The following is a 19126-nucleotide window of genomic DNA, read 5'->3' as shown; positions in this document are numbered from 1 at the left end:
GTCGTTTGATTTGTATCTTCAAATGCATGTTATGTAAAATGCAAGTTTTCAATCATGTAAGATTATCTCTATAAAAAACATGCTCAACATTAGAATGGAATGACTTCATCTTGTTTGAAGTTATTTCTTTTATCAAATTTATCTCCATATGTTTGATTTAAGAAATTTCTGTCACGAAATCATCAATTTTGAATTTTTTATTGTTGTAGGTCATTATCAATCAACACTTTGAGAGATTTTCATGCCAATCTTAGTTATTCTTTGAGAGGAATAACTTCTATCGATGTATCTTCCTTCTTACAGTTGTTTGTTAGATTTCATTAATCTTGACTTTTTTAGAATTTTTCTCCTTAACATTTTCTTCTTCTATTGAGATCTTTAATGGCCCATTCATATATTTTTTATGAGAATCTTAAAACGATATTAAATTTTTCAGAAAGAGAAAAAAACATAAACTTTAATAATTCATTAAATGGCAAAAAATCTCTCAACGAAATACCCTCAAGATGCCACTGACAATGCATCTCTTACCAAACTCTATTAGAGTTAGGCTTTTACTCTCAAAAGTGGCAATGTTTCTTGAAGTCCCCTTTTAATACATAAGAGTCATTGACTTTACATTTTTGAGTGAAATACCAAACAGGGTATTACTAGATTATATAACGGTAAGTGTTTGAATTATATAAAAATTTATATATATCAACATATAATATTATTATAAAAATTTAATAGTTAAATTAATAAAATTTATTTTTAATAAAAATTATTGAATTTGTTAAGTGAGAAGGATAAGTGAGAAAAATAAACATCAAGTGAATTTGCAATGCAGGGGCAATTTTGACTTTCAATAATGCAATGAAATACGTGGGCATGGAAGATCCCGTGTTTGGACTTTTAAGGTATTCTTGCTACAATGATGAGTATATTTGCTGATCGTGTATTTGATTTCACGTTTTCACACTCAAGACATGAATAGTTTTTACACTACATAGCATAACTTCTAACAATTAGCAGCCCCGCTTAAGGAAATATGTTACTTGTCCAAAAACATGCTTAATTGACGGGGTATTGTTTGGGATATGAAAAATTTTCTAAGTTAAAAAATCATTTTGAAGGAAACTACATTTCAACAAGTTTTGAGGGCCAAGAAAGAGCCAAAAAATAAGCCAGAACATAAGAGAATATTGAAAGATTATCCAAGATCTTTAGTTTTAATTAAAAGGAACACATTTCAAGCTATTTTAGGAGATTTCTATCATATTGTTGATTTTTCTTTAAAGCTGCTTGAAAGACAAAAAAATATTCTAAGTCCACCTAATTAAAAGCTTTTTCGAGGAGTTTTTGAGAAAGTTTCAAAGTCCTTGACACTCAAAATTGATCGAAAAGCATGACTAACAAAAAAATATTCTAAGTCCACTAAACTAAAGGCTTTCTCGAGGAGTTTTGAGGAGTTTCCAAGTCACTAACACTCAAAATTGCTCGAAAAACAGGACTGACAAGAAAATATTCTAAGTCCACAAACAACTGATGGCTTTTCGAGGAGTTTCCAAATCCCTAACACCCAAAACTGCTCGAAAAACAGAAAGTGGTCAGAAAATATTCTAAGTCCACAAAACTAATGGCCTTTTCGAGGGATTTTGAGGAGTTTCCAAGTCCTTGATACTCCAGAAATTGCTCGAGAAACAAAAATAAGCAAAGAAAATATTGTAAGTCCACAAGATCAAGACAAGCTCTCAAAACTCCAGAATTGCTCGAAAAGAAAATTCAAGAAGAAACTACTCTAAGACCATAACATTAAATAAGTCTCTTAGGTTTCTCCCAGAAATACTCGAAAGATAGAAAAATAAGAGTCTTGATAGGTGATAGGTCAAGTCATTGCAAAATCCAAAAGCGTTTACCAGCAGTTATCAACATTCACCACTACGCAAAGGAGATCGTGGGCGATAGTGGTTACGAAAGAAGTCTCAACCAACAACACGATCACAAGCAATCGTGGATAATGGGTATCAACAGTTAAAGGTAGTTACTAAAAAGTGCCCGCAAAAGGAGGAGAACGGTGGTAGTCTTCATGTCTATAAATACTCCAAAACGCCATTTTACAAGAGACGACTTTTTGCACCTAAACACAGCACCTAACTTCTCTGAAACGCTAAAACCCTACACCGCGCCAGATACCAGCTACAAGGAGACCCACAGTGGCCGTTGTGAGGAGTCGTACGTTTACATTCCTGCATATTTACATTCTTGCACATTTACCTTTCTGCATTTTAATTCTAGTTTGTCGTTTATTTCCTTTCTGTAATTTAGTTTCGTATTTAGCACTATCCGCAAAGAACCTCTACGTTGTGATTCAATTTACACGTTTTATATTCACTATTCTTGCTAAAGTGTTAATTTACGACGTCCATTTTACTGTTACATTAACAACACACATAAAAGAATCCAAAGAGGACCTAATCCAGTTCTTAGATTACTTTTGGATTATTTGTTTACAAATTGTTATTTTTCACTGTAAACAGGTATCTTATCTCTTACGCCATTCATGTTCTCAAAGATTGTCATTTTCATCTCATGTACAAGGTTCTTTGTTTAAAATTGCGTTTGAAAATATAACTTAATTGAATATTTATTTAACAAACACTTTTTATACGAGGCTTATCTCATAAATGTGATCATAAAGTTTTTTGAAATAAAATTTAAAAGTTTATTATAATAAATCATAGTAAAAAACTTATTAAAATAAGTTTAAAGAAACTTCTATCATAGCTATAAACTTTATCAAGTTTATAATCAATAGTCTCACACAATTCTTGTATTCGCAAAAATAAATAAGGGAAGCAACTCAGATGTTACCAATATGAAATATTCATTAAAATGAATGCAACTTGAGACCCTTTGTCAATTCCTATGTTTTCTTTCCTAGGAAGACACAAAATCTAGCTTATGAAGCACCAACACCATGGCAACCTCACATGAAAATGCCATCACCGGTCCAAAGATCCAAAGAAGAAGGGGAAGCCCTGTGTGTAAAACCCTGTTTCCCACAATACTCAAAATAGTGGCCTTTCTTAATATCTCAATTAAATACTCTTGGGTAACCAAACTCATGACATCTTGTGGTGTGCAAATGAGGATGCTCAATTGGCAGAGAAAACAAACTGACAAAGAATGAAAAAGAAATGAAAATATGAATACAACAAACAGAGTTGCATATTTTAAAGCCACTGCAAATTCCCCTTGTGCTCCATAAACTGAATCAATGAGTGGCTTCTTCACACTGTAAGTGCTACTAATCACTGCTCCAAGGCCACAGCAGAGAACGATGCTTGTGCTGGCCATAAAAATTGACCCCATCATCATGTTCCTAACACTTTGGACTGCTACAATGTTCTTCTTATCAATATCCTGAAAATTTAAAATTTACGTATATATTGTGGAAGAATACTGTAAGAAGGGAAAAAAAATTAAAACTTATTCAAACAAGGTAGTAAATTACTACCTAATACTCTCTCGCTCTCATTCACATTAATTAATTAAACGAATAGAGATTAAGAGTAATTTTTGTAAAGTGGTTAAAGAGATTCTTTAATCTTTATATATAGAAAGTAGCATATTATTGGATAAATTTAAGTAGGTAGAATATGCAGAACAGTTTGAGTTTTATAAATAACAGAAAAATTTAAATCATGATTATATTTATAAATAAGCATGCTTTTTAACAGTATAAAATAATTAATAATTAAGAAATTTTAAGATAAGAATAAATAATATTTAAGATTCTCAATGTAAAACAGGATGTGGAATCTAAAATGGCATACCTTAATGATGGTAGGAACCCACAAACACCTGCCATCAATATCTATTCCGAAGATGGTTAAGAAAGCTTGAGTCCGAACCTTATGCCATAACCAAAGGTGGTAACCAAAGTTTATGAGTAACCCTAAGGGTATTAACATGACATCTAAATACAATGCCCTCCACACCATATGTGTATAAATCTACCTCTCTTTCAAGTGTGTTCACTTCTCTTGCCTTTCAGAGAAGCTTTATATCCTTCTCGTGTGTTTTGACTTGTGACATTGTATTAGAGATATTTAAAAACTTCAACTGGGAATTGAAATCGAATGCGAGAAAGAGGTTCGTATAATTCTGGAGAAGCGAATTTAATTAGTTGTACGATATATTCCATTGTTCTTGTTAAAGTTTACACCAAATATATTCTAATTCCGAATTATCAATTTTAAGTCACATCCTGTAAATTCCTAACTAATATTCTTTGGAATTTTTATTTATTTATTTTGCATCTCTCTTTCTCTCTCCATATATACGTAGGTACTAGTCATGAATAATTAGATATATATCTGATAATAGTCCCCCAAAAACTAGTTAAAGTGTGGTATGGGTGAGATCGTTTCTTTTATTTGCAATAATGGGTCTATGTGGTGAACCAAGACCTCATTTGAGATACAATTCAAATGACATAAATTTGGCATAGGATCTATGGTGATGAGAGTTGAAATAAAAATATAACAGACTCTAGAAGGAAAATAAGAAAACTATAGGTTAAGTTCAATGTATCCACAATCCCAGACGAACTAAGAGCTAATTTGCTAACTATTTGATATATCAAATATGTACAATAAGTTGAAGATCAGTGTTTGAAAAGATAGTTGCAATTAAAGAGTAAAAATTATTGTTTTCTAATGTTCAACTGTGACATTTTTTTATCTTTTTAAAATTTTAAACGAGTAAATAATTATGATAATGATCAAAGAAAAGCAAAAATGAAATATTATATAGTGAAAATCTTGGACAGTGAACATAGATTGCTTTATAAATTGTATTAGATTCAATAATTGTTAGCTGTGATGATAAGGAATAATCTTCCCAGTGATATATTATCGTGGGCATCTCTCTAACATGCTCTTCGTTTGCAAATTCATGACACACGACCTTACACTTTACACCTAACATGGCATCACCCAAAGTACATCATGCCACTCACTTTATTTAGTGAAGGGAACTTGGTTCTGTCAGTTCTGTATATTTGCTGTGATTTTTGAAAACTAAATGACGGAAAAGAATCCCAGTGTTTACGTGCAAGAGAACAAAAAGAATGTTCTAAAGAATAAAATAAAAGAATATTCAGCCCCGTTTATATTCTATTTCTAAATTTACAGTTTCGTTGGATGCATTTGAGTAAATTATAAATAGCTCATTTAAGATAATTTAATTAAAAGAATTTATGGTTTTTATAAACTATTTTTAATTTATTTTAAATGATATAATTAAATTTATATCATAATATTTCAAGTGATAAAAAATTATTAATTGTTAGTGAATGGGCCGTGCCTGCTGCTTCGTCTTCTACTAATAAATGCAATATTATTTCGGATAAATATAATGTGTGATTATTCAATTTTTGGTTTGAATCATTATTATTTAGTTGACAACAATTGTTTTATTATTTTATTAATTGTGTAAACCACAGGTATCGTGTATTGAGAGTAATTATATTATGTTAAACTGAAATATTTTTTTATAGGTAATTTACATATTCATTAATATATATAAGTTATTAGTAATTAAACTAATAAATCATAAATCAATTTTGTAGCAGCACAACAACGTTCCGGTTTAATTTTAAAAACATTAAAATAAGTACTTAATCTATTTATTTACATATACGCCCATTAAAATAAGTATTCACAAGTTTTTGTTTACAAGCTATTTCGCAAAGAAGTGATGAGAAGACCCTAACATTGAACCCACTTGGGCCTATAGTTTATTTATTGTAGTTTTTAATTAGTAAATTAGTAGAGTTATTTATTTGGTGAAAAAAATAAATAAAAGAAGCTTATAATTTCTTAAAAAAACTATCTTATAAAAAATTACTTCGAACATCATTTAGCTCATTAAAAATTAGCTGTCAATATTATCTTTTACTTTTATCCTCCTTAACCTTTAAAATAATTTAGACTACCACAAAATAATCCTAACACTTTTTAATTATTAATATATTTTAATCAGATTTAGAATTAGATTTAACAATTTTTTTCTAATTAAATCAACTAGTTAAAGATATAACTACAAATTTGGAGTTTTCTGTTTGTTCATTAATTGCAAGCTATGAGCTTTAAGCTTTTAATTAGTTTACCAATTAGAGTCAAAATGCATGTTTTGTTAAAAGATCTTAAATAAAAGATTCAGAGTGTAAGAATTTTTATATTTATACCCGTGTAAGAAAATTTTATTTCTTTGTTCAATTAATTTTTAAAATATAATTTCTTGTTATCTACAGTTTTGTGAAAAAAAAAACTTTTAAAATAGAAGTGATTATTTTGTTAAGAAAAAGACTCACAAACACGTCCTAATAAAAAATTAACTAAGCTAGCAATTTATCCCACAAATATCATTTCCATCGATCCTCCAAGTCTACCAAGGAAGGATAGAAAGAGAATAAATAGGAGTCAAGTGATCCGAAGGATAGAAAGTACATGGAAATGGAAGAGACCCCCAAAATTATAAAGAACATTGTGAGCTCTAAAACAAAATTTTCTAATGTGTAAAAATAATAAAAATGGAGAGAAAGTAAGAGACGTAATTAATGATGTCAAAAAGAAGAGAAAAAATATTAAAAAAAATGAGTGTGAAAATATAAGAATTGCTAGTAATTTTAAGCCCATAATAAAAGTTTTTTGGTTTAAGCTTGTGGCTCTCATAAATTACGCCACAATAATCTGCCACCTTTCATAACCAAAAACATAGTGCCTCCCAATATGATTAGTCAATCAAGTGCACTTAATAAATCAGGAAAATCGAAACACGTTACAGTGTTACACATTGCTATTTCATTCAGCAATGAAAAGAACTCTTGGTGCCACAAGGAAAAGGCTTGATGTGGAGACAGACAAAAGACTATATAATGGTAATCATATTCAAAGCCATTTATGAGCAAAAAGTCATTTGAATTATCCTTATTTCAATAAAGCGCTTCTGCATGCGCTTGTTACTTGTAAGAGTAAAATACTACTACTTTTTTGCAACATAAAGTTGGAAACAAGACATACGCATGATGACACATACACATTGATCTAATCTATTCCATGGTCTCTGTGCATGTTTGGATAGGATTATTTTTAGCATAAATATTGTTTCTTATTTAAGCTATCTCACAGAACTGTGAAAATAAATTATTATTTTTCAAAATAAGTTTATCTAAATACGTGTTTTAAGACATAGTGTAATTAAATAATTATTTAATATAAAAATCACGTTATAATTTAATCATAAAGTTTATTAATTTTAATAAATTATACTAACTTATTAAAATAAAATTTAAAAAAATTATAAAAATGACAAATTACTTTCATAAGTTGTTGATTAACTCCTCCAAATGCATCTTTAGACATGACTTAATAAATCATGCAAAGTCACTTTTATCATTCAGCACCATCTTTGCTTTCACGCTTCCACAAACAAAGTCAAGGTTGTAAAACACTAGTAACATAGCTATGAAGCACAAGAAAACCAGCACTGGACCAAAGATCCAAAGCAAAAGAGGGAGTGCTGAGTAGAATATCCTGTTTCCCACAGTGTTCAAAATCGTTCCTTTCTCCAAAATCTCAGTTAAATATTCTGGAGTCACCAAGGACATGGCATCTTGTGGGGTGCAAATGAGGATGATCAACTGATTGAGGAACCTTATTGATTGGCTGTGGCAGAAAAATGAGAACAAGAATATTGTCAAGAGTGTCACATATTTGAGTGCTACCATGAATTCATTGTGAGATCCATAGACAAGATTATCAAGAGGCTTTTTCACACTGTAAGTGCTGCTTATAACTGCTGCCAAACCAGCTGAGAGAAGAATAGAGGTTGTGGCCATAAGAGTTGATCCCATGATAAGATTACGAAGACTTTGAGCTACTAAGATGTTCTTCTTTTCAATGTCCTGCCATGAACACAATGTTTTGATGAGAATACGGATTTACAAATAGCAAAATGTTAAGTAGCATCTCATGGTATTAATTAAGAAATTAAACGTATTTTTTGCATTAAAAAAAATTTAATGTTATACTTTTTTATAATTTTGATAAAAAGGTATTTATTAAATTTTTAAATCAATATTAGAACTCTGAGTAGAAGAATGCTTACACATATGCTCAATATGAAATGGAAATTAAATTACCTAGGCTATTGATCATTGCCACTACCACATGGTGGCACGGAAAAAGAAGTTCCCAATTTAAATATCTAACTATCTTTTCTAAAGTATTAGCCTTAATTAAGTGAATAGACTCTTCAATATTGTGAGGAAAGAAACGGGTGGCCCACTTAGCAATTAGCATTGTGGCAAAAAGGATTAAAGTAATGTTATGGATTGTGAAGAAATTGTTTTCAACCAGACCAAAAAACGAAAGAAAACCTTTTTTTTTAGGTAACCCACTTTGAAATGAAAGAGATGGTTCATATTTTGCAAAAGGCCCCATATTACGTAGAAAATAAATAAATAAATCTAGGTCCTCAAATTACGTTCATCCGCACACACAAATGTATTCAATATTCTAAAGTGATAAAAATCTCATAAATATTTACTTTAATTCTTAAAAATATACAGTATTATTTAAATTTAAAATTTTAATTTTTAGAATTAAAAATCATTAATTATGTTAATTTTTATTATTAAAAAATATTAAAATTAAGTAATTGTGATAGTTTATTCTACACACAAAATAACATTGTTTTATAATTTTTAAAAATAGTTCATTATTATTATTAATTTTTAACTTTATCAAATAATAAGGTTTTTTCTTTATTTTTTTTGTTCTCTCTTCTTCTATGCTGTCTTTTTCTTTTTTATACTACTCCTACAATGTGTTTTGCATTACAAAATTTTTTCATCTCATGTTTTATCACCTAAACTACTAAATCCAAGACTCAAACCTAAAATTTTAAGTGAAGATTTGAAACAAATTGATAAACAAAGAGGTACAATAGAGATTAATTTTGTTTGAAGCCAAATGATGATTTCTTATAATTGAAGGGAGTGATGTTTAAAGGGTCAAGGGGTAATGAGGGGCATGAGAGGATGGAGTGTAAGTGAATTAGAAAAAGATTAAATTTAAAGATGGTTTTATTAGGTGTGCAATGACGAGAATGACGAGAAGTGAAGTTTAGGTTGATGAGAACTTGAATTTATTGGATTGTATTTGAAATAAAATGTGAAATTTTAAATTAAACCAAAGAAAGAATTGTAAAGAGTGAGTGAAACTCTTTTAGTTGAAAAAAGATAAAGTAGAATCATGAAAGTTGGTGATATATAAAATTTATTGTTTGAAAATATTAAAAGTAAAAAATAGAGAAATATTTTTAAAAGATAGTAGAATGATATAAATTTGTATTTAGAATAAATTATCACGTATCACTTAATTTAATAAATTATCACTTTATTATTTAATTTTAATATTTTTTAACAATAAAAATTGATATAATAAACTATTTGTTAAATTTAAAGATTAAAAGCATGTCTGTTTTAATTTTTAAAAAGAGTAAAACTCATTTTAAAAATCAAAACAAACATGCTCTAAAATTTCAAATTTTGAAAATTAATTTTAATCAAATTATTCATTTATGGGACTAAAGCAAAAAATATATCCAATAAAATTCTTTTTCTTGAATTTATGAATGAATATTACACAACATGATTTGTAAATGAAAATAGAACTCTTAAACTAATACTATTTAAAATTGATTTTCTATTAGAATTCAATTATGAATGAAATAAAGTACTTTATTTCAAGGAGTTCAAAAGATTCCACATGCATAGTGCATTTAATCTACAACATGCTTTTTCACAACTCCAAGTACCTTTGGGAACAGCATGCGGCATTGATCAAGTATGGGAGATAAAATCAAAATTTCGAGGATGAAACATGCAAAAGGTTGAGAAAGAATCAAATTCGTGCTGTCTAATCATAAACCATCCATCAGATTCATTCACCAGGCCAATGGATAAGTTATGATTTATTAAAAAAAAAAGCACATTTTAGTTGTTTATTCTCTGTCACATCACTCATTTTATTTTACGTTTTTTTCTCCTCTTTTTTATTAATGCTTTCTTAATTGTAAGAATAGTGTAAACTGAAAGTTGCAGGTAAATAATTATTTCCCTTAATGTATGCATTCAATCTTTATATCTTTGTCTCCCGTGTCTACTTGAATCTAAGAAGCTCTTCACAAAGTATTTGACCACAGAACTTTATGGAAATACTCGAACAAAGGAGATGAAGATTAACATATGAAAAACTAGTATAGATTAATGGCAAGAAATTATTATTTTTTAATGAATGTGTTTAAATACACAGCACATATCTAATAATTATTTTTAAAAGAATATTTACGTCATAAATTTAACTATAAAAATTATCACCATAAACTAAAAATAATTTACTGTAACAAGGTATATCAAAAAAATTAGTGAAACAAATCAAAAATAAATCTTATAAGAATCATAAACCATTTTTTGTAAACTTTTTATAAACTCTATTAAACGAGATCTATATCTAGGTTTAGAATTACAGTACTACCATTCTCAAATGCAAATATGCTTACACTGAACAAAAAGATGAAGGAAAAAAAGAACTAATTACAAATATTTGTAATTAAGGTTTTCATGGACAAGATTATATACCTTTAACATGGTAGGCACCCAGAAGCGTCGAGCATGAGCATTGGTTCCAATTGTGGTGGAAAAGGGCTCTGTGCGAGTCTTATGCCACAACCAAACATGATAAGCAATGGTTAAGAGAAATCCTAATGGAACAAGCACCATATCCAAATAATAATTCCTCCATTCCATTTATTTTTTATCCTCTCTCTCACTCCCCTTTATATATGATTCACAGGGTTATGTGTTGAGAGTGTGTGCACTTTAACACTGTTTCTCTATCCCGTGATTCTCTTAGATTCTTTCTCCTACCTAGCAATGAAGCTCTATATATAATGGAAAATCATGTGAGTGGAACAAAATGAAAAGCAAAAGTTGTTGGCAACTGGGCTTTACTAAAATCAATTTTAGTGATACTAACATGTTAAATTATTGTATTATCGTGGAAAGTAATGTTTAAATATTTGTAATTGTTTTTGTCTAAATGTGTTAGTTATATACATTGGAAAACAAATGGAATCTAGCTAGAGGTATCAAATCTGATTCCCCACCCAATAGCGACACTTGTTTTTACAAAATAAACATAATTTTCTATTTAAGACTATGCACTTGGCGTTTTCCAATGGTTGAGGCTTCGCACCATTTTCATTAATTTATTTTACAAATGAAAGAAAAATGAGATTCGTGATTTAGGGCTAATCAAGTAGCATCAATAAATTCAATCATAATTTAGTCATTCAAACAAAATATTTTCATTTCAAATCATTTAAATTTAGAGTTAGGGGATATCTAGAATCAGTGCAGAGTCCCAACTTCAATGAGAACATACAGAAGATTTACAGATAACTAACTAAAATGTGTCTGAACAGTTCTTACAAAGAAGAAAAAAACTGAGGAGTAAATCGGAATCAAATTACATTTTAGGGTAAACTAATTACGCTTTTAGTTTATGTAATTTTACACTTTTTTAATTTATTCTCGTTTTTTTTTTGTCACTAAATCATTTTATACTTCTTTTTATTGACACTTAATTTTTTTACAGAGATATTTTTTAATCACTTTACTCTCTCTCACAATTAAGAAGGTTTATGTATTAAAAGAGAAAAAAAAAATAGAAAGTAGATTGAAAAGGTATTAAGTTTGTCTTCTTCGTAAAAACAAAAGAATAGTGCCTCTGAAAAAACCAATTAAGAGAGTCATTCTCAATTGGCTCTAGCACTAGATTTTATTTTTATTTTACTTGTTTTTATGGATACAAAATAAAACAATTTCATTTTCTTTAATAGCATCTTATATATCTCTTTGTTACGAAAGGAAACTTATAAAAAAATTTAATTAATTTGTTTTATCACAAACAAAGTTAGATATTTCTTTTTTACAAAAAAAAAAAGTAGATGCATTCTAATGAAAAATTAATTAATTAAAAATTACATAATTAATCACTTTAGAAAAAGTGATAAGAATTTCTGCTGGATGGATCTTACAAAAAGTCAATTCAATGCATATGTTTCATGCCTTTTCTATATAATGAAAGCCTAAAATTACATATGTTTCGGTGCATATAATTAAATTATATATAGCTAGGTTCAGGTTCAATGGTGTAGCTACTAGTTGAAATAAGCCAGCAGCCACTGTGCCTGTGGAAATCTTCAAAGTGTATTGTTCGCATGGAATAAGTGCTTTAGTTCATATATCTTTGCACTTCTCAAAAATTTCCACACATTTGTAAGTATAAGTCCTATGCCATACTTTTGGGTATAATATTAAGTTGAATGTGACTTTCGTTTGGTTGCTTCTTTAACTTTGCCATTTCATACTACCGGAGAGTAGTTCAGAAGAAAAACAAGTTAACCAAGTAGAGTTTTATTATTTTAATTTGAATATTCTACAAGAACATTTTAACATATAATTTAAATAATAGTAGTATTAAAAACACTTTATAATCAAATTCATAAGTATGAATATAAACTTTATCTATTAAAATAAAGATATACGATCAATGAAAAAATTGTACACCTTTATATAATAGAGCTAAAAAAATTTTTATGAAAAATATCAAAATTTAAAATACTACTAAAGGAAAATCTTGGCTAACAATCGATAGAATATCTTGCAATTGAACTACTCTGCCAGGAATTGAACAATTGATAGGTTCAATGCATTAGCAGCCTGGCTTTCAGGGTTTACAATCTGCATGATTTGTGTATCTTCGTGTCAAATACGTGCGTAGGCCGGTGCATGATTTTGATAAATTTTTTTAAAAAATTTCATATAAAAATTATAAATAATTTATATTTTTTTATATTTAAAAAAATTATATAACTGAAATAAATTACTTTTAATTTATGAAAGAAGTTTTAGTTATTGTTTATATTAATTTGTTTTAATTAAAATTTATATAGACTTTATTAGTTTAGTATTACCTTACATTAATTAGTAATATTTTGTTAGATAAGTTTAAGCTTGAATTCTAAACATTTAACTGCATAGAATAATTAAAAGAAGAATTTTTTTATTTATGATAATTTTATATATTATGATTACATATATATGAAGTTAAATATAATAAATTTTTTATTAAAAATTGTAGTGTTTCATAGTATGTAAATTGCCTCATGAATCATTTAGTATGTACAATTTTTATCTTTCAGAATATATGTTCATTTAGTATCTAATTTATTCTTGTATATACAAAATCGTCACACTATGATCCTAAAAACCTTGACTTTACGAAATGAAATTAAAAATATTTGCTTTTGTTTGTTCAAATAATTAAAGGCCCAATGCTATTTATTCTTTAGTGATTGTAAGTTTAGTATTTTAAGCAAGTGGAAGAGAAAAGATGGAGCAGCAAAGGCTTAGCTGCCATTACAATCTATCTAACAAGAAGACATTTCAAGATTCTCTCCACACATCTTCATCTATACATATCAACATCATATATGATTCATATCCAACTATATATGTTTCCCTCAGCTAATAATCTATCTCCACTTGTACGTGCCTGCCTGTGTTACTATATGAGGAATGGGACATTAAATCAAACTATTTTCACTCAATAAGAAAAAAAAATTATTTATTTTTATATTCATATAAAAATTTATGATCATATTAATTATTAATTTTAAATTATATTTTAGACTATAAGTATCATTTATCGTAGGTAATCTTGTTTGGATCAAATATATAACTATCATGAGCAGTAAAATTCTTTCTATACAACTGTATTTACTAATTTACGGTTTATGGGTGGCAACACCTCGCTGAGTTTTCTACATGTAATTACGTATAACAAAACGTAGAAAGCTACTTTTATGGTATGAATGATGGTTTTATAGAGTATTTAAAAGTATAGGAATGTAATCACTTTTTCACAAGCCAGTGTAGATCCAAATTTGGTAATAGAGAATACTAAATACAAAGCATGACTCACAATTACAACATATTTTTCAACAAGTTATTTCTCTTATAATGATGGTACTTAGAATTGTTAAAAAATTTCAAATTATTATTTCTCTAGAAAGTATTAGATGAATGCTTTGTAATGGATTTATGTTTATTCCATAACTTTTGGTAATTTATAATTTTTATAGTTGTTTCTATTGTAATTTTAGGATGAATATCACTCATACTCAATATTAATATAATTTTTTGTGCTTATAAAAAAATTATATTTACTAAAATTTAAATTCGAAATCATACGTTAAATTAGAAGAAAATTTTACCTTTTAATTCTCTCGATGAATCATAGGTTAATTTGAGTGAAATTTTAATATAAAAAAATAAATGTAGTAATTACTTGTATAATTAGAAATGTTGTTAATTGTTTGAATTTTACTAGCATTAATTAGATAGATTATGAAAATATTTAATGAATTAATTAATTGTGATGATGATATATCGTGAAAATATGTATGTATTCGTGGCATGTAGCTGTGAAAGTTGATATGTGGAGGTTAATATGTATAACTTTGGTGAGCAAAATAGTGAAGATATCATACTTTATCTTATATTACCTTTCCAAATTATTGGCAAGAATCAAAAGGAATATGGTCAAAAGGATCTAAAGTGAATTAAGATTAAGTTCTGTGTCCCCTTCTCATCTAAATTATGAGTTGAGAAAAAGTTATTGGACATGCTTTTACCCAAACACATCGAACCCGTCCTCCTCAACTCCACCAGTTTTGTCGTTTCCTAATTAAGGAAAAAGGATTACTAATAAAAAATTTATTATATTACAAATTTATCGTATTATTTTTTATTAAATTAATAATAATAATTTTTTAATTTATGTTCAAAACCACATAATAAAGAATTGATAAACGATAAATTTTTATTAAAATTTTAATATTTAATATTATCAATATAATATATATTATAAATTTTAATAAAAGTTATTATTAAGTTTTAAGAACCAAGACAATAAACGGAAGGAGAGTGCTAAACAAGAATTTTGGAGGGCTATCACTCCGATTTCAATTCTACTAAACTAATTATACATCAAAGATGATAATCACCTGCCTATTGATTACTTGTTTATATATACACGTGTTTACATGTAACAATCTTTTATTGATTTTACATACGTTAATCACTTGAGAGATTTTATTACTTATTTAAAAATTACAAAAAAAAAGTAATTTAGTATTTTCTTTGACAATAGTAATAACTGTGATAAGTGTTGTCTATTAAGAAAAAATTACTATACCATGGATATTGAGAAAATTTGTTTGCTTCGGCGACAACATTATCAACAAAACGCACAAATGATTATTTTAAGATAAATCAAATAAAACAAGTGTATTTATTTTCTTCTTCTAAAAGTGTTCTTTAAAAAAAATCGTCAAACAAGAGCTTGTATATTTATTATTAAATTTGTTTCTGATATCATTGTTTTCTTAAGCCAAGGAGTTATTATAAGTTAGTGCTCAAAAAGGCAATCGTAAACTTTATTTGACAATTACTGCAATAATTTGATTGATTTCTGTATCATCAATTCTTTTTCTTGGATCGGTGTTTTTATTCTAGAATTACCCATGTCCAATTAACATCACATTAAGCTTTTTAATCAATTAACAAAGGACTATATAATGGTCTGTAAGATTATCAATTAAATGTGTTTAATAAACATGTATATAAATGCAAATGTGTTGTTTCTAGGGTTGTATTTCTTATTTTCCCAAGAAAAGAAAACGAAGATAAAACCAAGTTCGAGGAAAGCTAACTCCCACTTACTAAAGGAGCTTGTTTCCAAAGAAGGAAGTCGTCATCGTGCAAAGATCACATATTTCTGATTTGGCTAAATTCCTTTCACGATAACACGTTGGCAACAATCACAGCTCAAGATGCTCATAATATCTGCCATAATTGCAGCATCAACATGATGCCTCACATCAGTTTGTCTTGTCAAGGAAATAGCCACTTAGCATTAGTTGAATATGTTTCTAATAACCATAATTTTTACTTACAATTTTGTTTTATACTTTACCTATCCTTCACCCCAGACATTAGACAATTTTATTTAAGTAAACTAAAATTATTATTAACAATAATAAATTTAAATATTTAATCTGATTATATTTTTTTAAAATTTAAATTTGTGGTCATATTAAATGAAAACAACTTTACACCAATTAGTTTATATGTATTATTTTCTACCAGCAATTTTTAATAAACTGTTTGTTGAATTTAAAATTGAATAACATTAATTTTGAGTTGTTTAATATAATTAAAATACGGATAACTTAATCTAAACTGTCTATTTTATTCAAATGTATATCTTTCATTAAAAAATACAAAAATAAGTTTACAACTTTAAAATAAACAATCTGAGAGTTTTTTCATTTTAGAAGGAACCATCATGAAATAAATGCCACTGTGCAGATCTTAGGCTACATGGATGCCACTCAGCATGCAAATCATGTATTTGTAGATACTCGAATCCTCCTATATGTAGTTGCCATGACATCACTGACTTTTGTTATAAACCTTGTAAGTCCAGTGATGATGATTAGGAATTAATGACCAAGTTTTAAATAAGTCTCAAATGGACAAATTAAGCCCCCTCTAGTCTTGGTTTGTGTTATGTAATTGAACTTTAAAAAAAGCTTTTGTACCTTATAATTTGTCTTCACCAAATTAGGATCAGTTGAAGTCTAATGAAATTTTATGTTTGGAAGAAAGTAATGTAAATGTTTTGATGAAATGTTGCTTTTGACTTCGATTTTTTCATGTATGAATGTTAATTATTAAATCTCAGTTCAATTCTCAAATTGATGCACATGCTACATTTAATAGTTTCGATAAAACATGAATAATTCAGAAGTGTATAAATAGAAGGATTCATACACTCCTTATTTTAAGGTTTTGAGTTACATTGTAATTTCCAACGTGTTGAAACTCTCCTTCCTTACTTCTCTCCCTATATACAGATGGGACAGTCCAGGTGACCTCAATAAAAGTATAATAAGTATTGAACATTATATATAAAATCTAATAAAAAATTGCGTTCAATACTTAATAAAAATACAAAATAAAATATAAAAAATTTAATAATAAAATGTAAGATTTAAATTAAGTATTTGAAAAATTAAAAAAAATAAATGTGAATAATGAAAATTTAAAAGATTAAAATTGCACATATATTACAACATAAAAACCTGTTTCCACGAATTTTGGTCACAATTATTATATTATTTGCAATCAATGTTAGCGATAAAACAAAATCGATTAGTAAAAAAGAATTGTAATAGTGAATTAAATTTAATTTTTTTAACACGAAGAAGAATAAATTAGACCCGATTGTAATAGGCATTAATTTTATAAGAAGAATGCATTATTACTTCCCTGGATAGGTTTAGATAACTTTAATATGCTATATGCATGGCATGGTTACTAATATAGACAGAGCCTAGCAAACGTGGAAGCAAACTCAGCCATCATATCTTGCATGTGTGCCACCTTTCAAATGCAATGAGATAAGAACGAAGACAAGAATCACTGCTCCAACACCCAGTTAAACTACGTGGATTTTAAGAAAAATGTCTCGTGTGTATATATATATAGCACGGACGAAAACTTTCTTTTTAATTTGAAACAGTACGTGTCAGCATAGAAAATTATCATTTGTTTTATACAAAAAACTTATTGCGATGTTTTTCTAAAAAAAGAATAATCAATCTCGTTTCTGTATGAAATATATACATTATATAAGATAAAAACTATATATTCAAATAGTCTCATGTGCGATGTGGATGAAATACTTTTTTTATTTTCTGTTTAAAACTGTTATAAATTTTCTGAATACACAATACGCCTCAGCACAAACAAATGTTTCATCAACATATACGATATTTAATGTAATTTTTTAAATATTTTTAAAAAGGTAGGAGGAAGAGTATATTAAATGAACTGTGTCGTTGGTAATTGTGTATAAATAAGTAACTCATTTCACCACAATACATGCAAGCCGCTCCTACTTCTCAGATAAAGAAAACTGGGTTTGAAGAAGAACAACATGATGATGCTGAAGGTGAGTTTCTTGCTACTTATCCTTGTAGGGATTACCAATGCTGGCATGGAGTTGGGCATGCTCAAAAGTGAACGTCATCATCACTCAAGTGAGGATGAGCCTTCGGAGTCTTCAAAACCATGCTGTGATCTCTGTGCATGCACAAAGTCAATCCCTCCACAATGTCGCTGTGCAGATGTTAGGTTGGGTTCATGCCACTCAGCTTGCAAAACATGTATTTGTGCATTATCTTATCCTCCTCAGTGTCGTTGTGTTGACACCACCGACTTTTGCTATGAACCTTGCAAGTCCAGTGATGATGACTAGGTATAATCAACATGTTTTAAATAACCTCAACTCACAAAGCCCCTTTAGGCTTTGTTTGTGTTATGTGAAGAAAGATTAAATAAAACTATGAATAAAAGCTCTTACATATGGCCTGTATTTTGCTCTTTCCTAACTTGTCATTTTTATTATTCTCATTCAAGTTATGTGTATCTAAGATACTAACATGTTTGTGTTCCTCTTAACACGCCTAAAGATCGAAACTCAAAATTCGAGAAATATGTATAACTCACGGGGGAAAAAAATCCAAACTCTAACTGGAGATATGTATTAATTGCTTGAACTAATTACAATTCATACTTTTATCTTTATTTTAAACTTTAGTAAAATTCATTTAAAAGTTAACATTAAACTATTAAATATAATTAAAATAAAAAAATAAATGTGTGTTATAAATTTATATTAAATCAAATGTTTTTATTAGAAGTATAACTTTTGATTTTCTGATATCAAAACAGCCTGGAGCCAACTTAGCCAATGCAAGTCAGATTCGAAGATATAAGAATATTCGAGACAGATTTCATTCGACCAACTCAACTTTATTCGAAATCAATTTTTGATTGATTTAAAATATAAAAAATTAAATTTCACCAATTCTATAA

General features: G+C 28.1%; 3 protein-coding genes across 3 annotated transcripts; 1 reads left to right on the top strand and 2 right to left on the bottom strand.

Annotated features, from left to right (window-relative positions):
- Window positions 1-2919: 2919 nt before the first annotated feature.
- LOC113866703 lies at window positions 2920-3986 on the bottom strand. The gene is made up of 2 exons (XM_027501512.1): window positions 3819-3986; window positions 2920-3405 (listed from the first exon to the last, which is right to left on the bottom strand). The coding sequence occupies exons 1-2, from the start codon at window positions 3984-3986 to the stop codon at window positions 2920-2922; spliced, it is 654 nt and encodes a 217-aa protein (XP_027357313.1).
- Window positions 3987-6930: 2944 nt separating this feature from the next.
- Window positions 6931-10954, bottom strand: LOC113867895. The gene is made up of 2 exons (XM_027503403.1): window positions 10694-10954; window positions 6931-7954 (listed from the first exon to the last, which is right to left on the bottom strand). Exons 1-2 carry the CDS (start codon window positions 10859-10861, stop codon window positions 7424-7426), a joined length of 699 nt encoding a protein of 232 aa, XP_027359204.1. The 5' UTR covers window positions 10862-10954; the 3' UTR covers window positions 6931-7423.
- Window positions 10955-18146: 7192 nt separating this feature from the next.
- LOC113867029 (Bowman-Birk type proteinase inhibitor DE-3-like) lies at window positions 18147-18506 on the top strand. Its single transcript, XM_027501944.1, has one exon. The coding sequence runs from the start codon at window positions 18186-18188 to the stop codon at window positions 18504-18506; it is 321 nt and encodes a 106-aa protein (XP_027357745.1). The 5' UTR covers window positions 18147-18185.
- Window positions 18507-19126: the final 620 nt, after the last annotated feature.

Source organism: Abrus precatorius, unplaced genomic scaffold, assembly GCF_003935025.1.
Source record: "Abrus precatorius isolate BTA unplaced genomic scaffold, Abrus_2018 Scaffold5, whole genome shotgun sequence".
NCBI classification, from domain to species: domain Eukaryota; kingdom Viridiplantae; phylum Streptophyta; class Magnoliopsida; order Fabales; family Fabaceae; genus Abrus; species Abrus precatorius.
This window is presented reverse-complemented; position numbering and strand designations above follow the sequence as displayed.